Below are 8103 nucleotides of genomic sequence, written 5' to 3' on the forward strand. Positions count from 1 at the left end.
ATACAAATAGGAGTCACAATCACTTACCACTTTTTTTTTTTTTTTAAACCGATCATCCCTTATAGGAGGTTATCCCGTCGCCATTTTACTTAAACGTATAATTTAATTTGTAAATTTCGACCAGACTTTTGAAATGATTATCTTACCAGTGTGTTCAGTATTGGCTTGATACAAGCAAGCTTTTATTTTGAAAGTTTTGACAGCTGTCGAATCCGGATCACAAACTCTTCGTTCCAAGCTATTAGACGCTCCGTTCCTTCATTTCCTAGTTGGAGAACGGTACGTTTTGCATGTGTGATATTTGCAATGGCGTTTAATATACAAGCAACGGGTTTGTTTATGTCTGACCTGCGTGTGTGCGTGTCTGTGCGTGCGCGTAACTGTGCGTGTGTGTGCGCAGATGGCAAACGAGGCGAGACCGTGTCCCTGTGATATTGGGGATCGAATGGAGTATGGGGGTCTTGGCCAGGAGGTCCAGATCGAGCACTTTAAAGCATATTTAGTGAAGCCACCAGCAGCATCTGATAAGGCCATCATTGTCATCCAAGACATATTTGGATGGCAGCTTCCAAACACAAGATACATGGCTGATGTGCTTGCTGCCAATGGATACTTGTGTGTTCGATGCATTTTATTAACTAACTGAACACATACATTATAATAATGCGAAAAATTATGGGGGAGATTACGGCCATACGTGACAACATTTTAAAATTAAAATTAAATATTGGAGGACAAGGTTTACTAACCCTAGTGTGAACGTTCTGCTTATCACATGTTTTTCTCTGCAGGGCTATTTGCCCAGATTTTTTTCTCGGAAAGGAGCCATGGAACCCATCACGTGACTGGTCCACGTTTACGGAATGGATCGAAGACAAAAAGCCGACCAACATCAACAAGTAAAAACTGCACTGCTGTATATTCAGTTGCACATCACAGAATCCCACATGCAAGTAGAGATGGGTTGGCGTCTTGGCTAGCATGTCAACAACTACTGTAGTAGGTTCCACTTCAAATCGAATTTTTAGGTTGTTCTGCTGAACCACTTACTATTTGCTTTTCAGAGAGGTGAACATACTGCTGAGTTTCTTGAAGGGACAATGCGGCGCCAAACGCATCGGAGTGGTAGGCTTCTGTTGGGGAGGAATTGCCACACATTATCTGGCCCTGCAATACCCCGAGGTTAAAGCTGGAGTGTCATTTTATGGTATGCAACAATAGTGACTAACATTTGAGACAAACATGCTGTAAAACATTGGCATTTAGGGTTACAATGTGAATAACATGGCTAATATCATACAGGGATCATACGAGAAAGAGAGGATAGGTATGATCTGAAGAGCCCAACCCTTTTTATCTTTGGGGAGAATGACCATTTAATACCACTGGATCAAGTAAGTATTGGTTATGGTTTTTAGGAGGACAATAAGCACCATCTTACATAATGCAATACAGCCATTTGACAACTTGTACTCTTCAGGTGAGTGCTCTTGAAGCAAAGCTGAAGGAGAAATGCACCATGGATTACCAGGTGAAGGTCTTTCCTGGGCAGGATCACGGGTTTGCCCACCGAAAGAGAGAGGACATCAGCCCGACAGATGAGCCGAAAATTCAGGAGGCTAGAGCTGACATGATTAACTGGCTGAACAAGTACATTTAAATAACTGCAACAGTCAATAAGAAGGAGGAGCATTGGTGCCTTCGCATGTTGAAACCTTGATGAGACCAACATCATTTATGTCAGCATGTTCACAAATATGCAAAATGGGTGTTTTGAAAAACATTTCTCCACAGTGGGGTTTAAAAACTATTTTAAACGTAATAGGATCGAAAAAAGCATTTAATGGAACTAACATTGTTTTTTTTTTTTTGCCTAGTCTTAAAAATCATCACCCTCTTAAAATAATGGCCCAAGTTATTTTTTCGTTTTTTTTCAGTAAACACAAAAACCTGAACCACAATCTGATTTTATATGTATGAATAATCTTATTTCATTTTATATAAATATGGTTTTGGATCATTATTTTCAAAGGCTGATGAAATGACACTTGAAAATGTATACCATCTCAATTTTATAGAAAATTAAAAGAGGAAGTCAACCAAAAATTTTATTTACAATAATATGTTCAATGCAGTCCCACTAGTCAAAACACAGCATTGTGATTAATATCGCTTTTGTGGAATATGAGTTTAGAGGCAAAATCCACCCATTTTTATCAATCTCAGGGGGCGGCCATCTTGACTGAAAATGACATCACAGTTGCTCAGGGAATAAACAATCACAGCTCAGCTTCACCTGAGCACTGATCAAGTGTGATGTGACAAGTGACAAAATGACCACCCCATGAAATGGATAAAAACGGGTGGGTTTTGCTGCTTAATTCATATTCCACAAACACAATTTTAATCATAATATCAAGTTTAGAACATTATTGTAAAGGACATTTTAGGGTTGACTTCCCTTTTAAACAGTATGAAATAAGTTAAGGAGCTAACGAGGAAAACTAACGGACAATTAAAAAAGAAATGCTATTATAGTCATGATTTCTTCATTCTGGCCAGGTTTCCAAAATTGTTGCAGTCTGAATTTGGACAACAGGGGGAAAAAAAACTTTGAAAATACCAATGTTGGTGCCAATGAGTTTTGAGTTGTGAGTGAGAGAGAGGGACTGCATATTTAATGTACTGCTTACAAAATTGGTGTCATGTAATAAACAATGTGGGCATTTCTACAGACCAACATTTTAATGGCAAATTTGATACTAGAACAGGGAATTGTATCAAATGATAAATAGCAGTAAGCAGTGCGGTTTGGGTGCAGTGCTAGGAAAGTGCCTATCTCCATCTCAGGCAGTTTTCAACATTACTGAGCACAGCTGAGCCTTCGGGCGTTCTGGAAGCACTTCAGTCTTCGCACTCTCCCGGGCTTCGGATATCGTCGATCTTGAGGATCATTTTGACGACTTGGGTGGCCAGCAAGATCTGCTGCTTTTTGCCAATGAGGGTCTCGATCACATGCTGCTGCTTCATGTCTGCGTTGAAAAAGAAAGACCTGAAGTAACAACTGTACGAAGACGAGATGTTTTGGAAGAAAGGCACAATTCCATGTGGTTACTCACCGTTGGTGTTGTTATGCAGACAGTCGATGCCCAGGTGCGGGTTGTTGTCTTTGACCTGTCTGGCTCTGACCTCTGTCATGGTCTGGATGGGGTTTAGGCCGCTGTTCTCAGCCAACGCCATTGGGATTACCTCTAAAGCATCTGCAAATGACCTCATTGCATACTGCTCCAATGATGGGCACTAGTAATCAGGAAAGACAAAACATTAGGAGAACATGAAGATAAAAGTTACTGCTAATGCTGCAGTATTTCCCTTTTTGAAAGGTGATAGGCAATTACCTTGTCAGCAGCCTGGTTGACAGCCAGAGCACAAGCAATCTCTGAAGCTCCTCCTCCATAGACAACACGGTTGTCTCTGACCAGGTTACGAATGACACAAAGAGCATCATGGAGCGCACGCTTGGCCTCATCAATAATCTAATAAAACAAATGGAGATGATGATTAACCTAATGTCACACTCAACTAGGAAGTCATTACCCTTAATTGTGAGCGATTTACCATTTTGTTGCCACCGCGGATGAAAATGGTCACAGCTCTGGTGTTTTTGCAGTCCTGGATCACAAGCATGTGATCCTTTGTGGTGCCGAAGGATATCTCCTTCACCAGGCCAGCAGTGCCAAGCTTCTCTGGAGTCAGCTCACAGAACCTTGGCACGATGCGCCCCCCAGTGGCGATGGCAATCAACTACGCCAGGAAAAGTCATAAACCGTGAATAAGCCCACTCACAACATATTCATAGCAATGTACTGTTGTCTTTATTGCCTTGACAGTGCTTGGTTTAATCAGGTAGATGCATATTTAAAGAAATTATATTAAAAGACAATTTCATGGCTACTTTGATCAAATTTAAGACCACAGCATCTCTCCGGTAAAGTCTTAGCCCCTTCCGTGGCTGTGAATAAATCCCGGCTTTACTATTAATGCCTTTGATGTGCCAGTTTGCTCCAAATTTAGTGTTGAAAGCAGCTTATGACAACAAAGAGTGGGCTCAGTATTATAGAACAAAAATAAATATTGCAAGAATCTGAACTCATTTATGATGGGTAGTTCTGGTCACTATGATGTCCATTATACTAAAATGCAAAAAAAAAAAACACTGAAACTCTTTCATTCTTGTCAGTATTTTAGAACCTCAATTAGCTCATAACATGGACTCAGTATGAAATTTCTATTCATCTGCATCACATGAAGACCGCCGTGAACACGTTATTGACAGAGTTATTTGTGCAAGTGAAATAATTTTCGCAATAATTTAAAAAAGGGCAGTCTCTAACCTCAATCTCAGGCCCTCCGACCCAACGGACAGCTGGTAACTTGCTCTGCAGCAGAAGATGGTTGGCTTCGTCATCAAAGCCCCACTGGCAGATGGCCAAGTTGGCGCCATTGCTTTTGACCTAAAACAACAATGCGATTTTTACATTTGGGCTTCAACCATGTGACTATCAACAGCTGTCTTTTAGGGAAACTAACCTGTTGGATCATCTCCTCGAACTTCTCCTTTTCATATTTCTGGAGAGCTTTGTAGTCCTCAACAGAGGTAACATCCAACTTATGCTTAGTCTTCGGCTTCGGGGGCTCAAACGGGCAGGTAAGGATTGCAATTTTCACATCTTTCAGGACCTGGATAGTGATACATTTGGAATTAGCCATATTGTTGAAGTCAAATTAGACGCAATGCGGCATTTGTACCTTTGGCATTTGAGGGTGACTGAACTCTTTGTCCACAATGACGCCCTTGACGAGCTGCGTGTCCTCCAACTTGCCTCCTACCTTACCCTCCATCTTGATAAGCTCAAAGTCAACATCTTTTCTCTCCATGTCAGCCACAGTGAGAATAGCATTCACTGCAATCTCCGCCATCTGCCTGTGGCACCGGTTGATGCTGAAATATAAATGAAAAAAGAAGTTTAGCAGACTAGCGCCCCAAAAAAGGATTCATTCATAAAGTATAAACATAACTGATTTGCACGTAGGAGACTCACACTTTTGATCCCAGTGTTGTCATGGCGGTCTGAATGAGGGGCTCTGTGTTGTTGGGATCACATGGGAAGGTTTCGGCGATTTTATCGAGCTGCTCAATCGCGATGCGCGCGGCCTGATCGTAACCGTCAGAGACCCTGATGGGGTGGATTCCACGGTCCAGGAGCTGCTCAGCTTGCTCAAGCAGAGCACCGGCCAGTACTGGTAAGACAAGAAATTCATGTACAAATCAGTACAAAATGATGATTTTCTTACGATATTTACTTTGTACATTATCTCATGAATCGTTTTAAAATTGCAACAAGACAATTGACACCATTATACTACATTTATGATGGTAACAATACATTTTTGTGTATATATAAATACACAGAGCTGGACATTTTACTCAAATTTCCCAGTCTATTATTGCCTTCCGTCTGCAGCCGGGGTACCCTTCCGCCGTCTGCCTATCCACCATTTTGTCCGGCCGGGTCAAATAGTAATATGCCGGTCCGCCTATCATTTTAAACGGGCTTCCGTTACAGTCTACCAACTATCACTAGCAACCCCACAACCACCCCCTGAATTTCTTATATATTATTCATTCATTGTATCTTTCCTTTATTGATATTATTATTATTATTATAATAGTTACTAAGCTAATTATTAACTGTACGATTAAGAGCATTACAAAATGAACAATTTAAAAAAAAAATTTATCCCAGTGCTTCCCAACCTTTAATGAGCCATGGTACTATTTTCACATTCAAAAAGGCTTTGTACATAGCCGAAGGCACTCATAAAAGGTGGTGACTGGTTCCCAGCGCGAGATCGACCAACGAGAGCACAAGTGGATTTACTTTTTGCACACACTGTACTGTACGTGAGCTGACTCTGTGCGCCTCATCGCATCTTAGTCTCGTCCACTATTCAAATGTGCTGTTGATTTAGTCAGAGTCAAGCCGGATACTTTCTCCTCCATATTTGTAAGCCAGCGGCACGGACGACATCGCCAAATAAAGTGTAAAAGAGTTTGTTACTTTTGTCTTAGTTTCTCTTAAAAACAGCTTACCTTAACTACAATCCCACATTGCATTTTATCCAAAGTACTTTATTGATGTTGTTGTGCAAAGATAAAGTTATTGCATGATCCCCCATGCTTCTTCGTTTTTTAAATGAAGTAGGAGGAGAAGAAGAAGAAGAAAAAGCAGGCAAAGAAGAATGAGGGTAGAAGAAGCGGCCGCTTTTACTTTCACTTTTCACGACGGCGACAAGCGATTTAAAGTGCAGGATTGGATAAATTACACTATGCCATTCTAGTTAAGGTAAGTCAATTTTATGATAAAAATGAAAACTTTAACGTAGTGTTTAGCGAACGTTCCGTCGTGCTCGTCAGCTGCCGCGGTCGGTTGAAGCTAAATTCTGATCACAGCCTGCAAGCTTGGTATTTATATTCTTCATTTTGCATTTTTATAGTTAAATTGATTGTTTAACAAGCATTTAGAAGTGTGGGAACCATGTTGGGGTTCGCAACAGCGTTAACAGAGGTGCAAATTCCCCCAAATAAAACTGTGAAGTAAACATTATGTAAAATAATAATCATAAGTCCGACTCTACTTTGCGGGTTTCACTTATCGCGGCGGGTTCTGTCCCCCCATTAGCCGCGATGAATGAGGGATCACTGTACTCACAATGTCATTCCTCACTACGTCTCTGACGTAGATAGGGGAACAAAGATATATTCCAATTATAGAATTTTCAGACAATGAAAGTAAAATTGGATAACATGACACCACTGAGTGTGCTGCAGCATTCTGGTTTGGAATCCCTGTAGTATTCAATTAAACTAAACAGAACCAGTACGTCCAGTAAGTCGGTGCAGACATTACATTTAATTAACCAGATAAGGTCAACCAAGTTTTCATCTACAGCAAAAGGAGGATCTAATTTTGCTTTAACATACCAACAACTCCAGTGGTTCCATCACCAATCTCATCATCTTGGGACTTGGACAGCTCCACCATAAGTTTTGCAATCTGATGGTCCACATCCATCATGCTGAGAATAGTGGCTCCATCATTGGTGACAGTCACTTCTCCATCTTTGTCAACCATCATCTTGTCCAGCCCTAGTCACGAAAATCATTTATTATATTTGATGAGGGGATTCAATCAGCTGTGTCCCAAAAATCAGCCGTTCTTTATTTTCTTTAATGACTTTCAACATTAATTATACGCACCATTAGGTCCCAATGATGTTCTAAGCGTTGACGCAACTGCCTTGGCTGCCATGATATGAGACTGCAAACACAACAATGAGCAGATTAACGGTTTATTTAAATTCAGTATGCTGGTGTTTTCGTTTGTTAGCATTTTTACATGAATCATTAGCATCTGTAAGGACAAGGGCCACAGCCCTATGTAGCAACACCCACCAGTCGAATGCCCTGAGCAAGCACATGGGCCTCATGTTAGCATGGTGGCTAGAAAACGGATCTGCTAGCCTTTTACAAAAGTGATTTACGTTGCCGCTGTCGCATTAACCTTACGTGTGCTGTTTAAAGCCTTAACATTCAGAGCACTTCACCGATAGTTACACAATGTCAGGGTGGTCTCGTAAACAGGATACTGCAAGATCATCGGTGATATGCTCGAAAACGTGCAAGACCAAGCCCCGATAGCTAGCCCATTGTACCTTCAGTGCGTCAATGCCCGTTAGCCTTGTCTTCTTATCCTGGTCTTTAATGATGATGAACGGCCTTCCATATTCATCGAAGGCAAGCGTGCCCAAAGTCGACATGTTGACGGAGGAACTGGAGTACCAATTTCACTTGTCGCAGATAAAATTATGAGTTTGAGAGATGGAATTCTGGATTGTTGGCGAGTTTCAAGCCGCACGGATCTGCCGGCGACTTCTGGAAGACTCCACGAGCGGGAAGGGCGGGACCAAGTGGAAATATTAAGCTTTTACAAATGTAGGTAATTGCACACTGGTAGACGACAAAAAATATGTAAATGCTGA

General features: G+C 41.2%; 2 protein-coding genes across 2 annotated transcripts; one reads left to right on the plus strand and one right to left on the minus strand.

The window, feature by feature from the left end:
* Positions 1-118: 118 nt before the first annotated feature.
* Positions 119-2740, plus strand: cmbl (carboxymethylenebutenolidase homolog (Pseudomonas)). Its single transcript, XM_086020151.1, has 6 exons — positions 119-279; positions 401-615; positions 792-899; positions 1065-1207; positions 1303-1394; positions 1481-2740. The coding sequence occupies exons 2-6, from the start codon at positions 401-403 to the stop codon at positions 1658-1660; spliced, it is 738 nt and encodes a 245-aa protein (XP_085876277.1). The 5' UTR covers positions 119-279; the 3' UTR covers positions 1661-2740.
* On the minus strand, positions 2724-8098 carry cct5 (chaperonin containing TCP1, subunit 5 (epsilon)). The gene is made up of 11 exons (XM_086020150.1): positions 7777-8098; positions 7322-7382; positions 7046-7210; positions 5103-5301; positions 4810-5002; positions 4591-4740; positions 4395-4514; positions 3619-3804; positions 3399-3536; positions 3120-3300; positions 2724-3032 (listed from the first exon to the last, which is right to left on the minus strand). The coding sequence occupies exons 1-11, from the start codon at positions 7879-7881 to the stop codon at positions 2905-2907; spliced, it is 1626 nt and encodes a 541-aa protein (XP_085876276.1). The 5' UTR covers positions 7882-8098; the 3' UTR covers positions 2724-2904.
* Between the last annotated feature and the right edge of the window lie 5 nt (positions 8099-8103).

This window comes from Filicampus tigris, chromosome 21 (genome assembly GCF_054856515.1).
Source record: "Filicampus tigris isolate MCC_2025a chromosome 21, RoL_Ftig_1.0, whole genome shotgun sequence".
NCBI classification, from domain to species: domain Eukaryota; kingdom Metazoa; phylum Chordata; class Actinopteri; order Syngnathiformes; family Syngnathidae; genus Filicampus; species Filicampus tigris.

What these genes read in the sequence shown, in the direction of transcription:
- cmbl (XM_086020151.1), top strand. Translation starts at nt 401, where the DNA reads ATGGCAAACGAGGCGAGACCGTGTCCCTGTGATATTGGGGATCGAATG. An exon ending in AAGCCGACCAACATCAACAA is followed by an intron (nt 900 to 1,064) that starts GTAAAAACTGCA and finishes TTTGCTTTTCAG; the next exon opens with AGAGGTGAACATACTGCTGA. An exon ending in ATTTAATACCACTGGATCAA is followed by an intron (nt 1,395 to 1,480) that starts GTAAGTATTGGT and finishes TGTACTCTTCAG; the next exon opens with GTGAGTGCTCTTGAAGCAAA.
- cct5 (XM_086020150.1), bottom strand. Translation starts at nt 7,881, where the DNA reads ATGTCGACTTTGGGCACGCTTGCCTTCGATGAATATGGAAGGCCGTTC. An exon ending in TCGGAGGGCCTGAGATTGAG is followed by an intron (nt 3,805 to 4,394) that starts GTTAGAGACTGC and finishes TTCCTGGCGTAG; the next exon opens with TTGATTGCCATCGCCACTGG. An exon ending in TCTGCATAACAACACCAACG is followed by an intron (nt 3,033 to 3,119) that starts GTGAGTAACCAC and finishes TTTTCAACGCAG; the next exon opens with ACATGAAGCAGCAGCATGTG.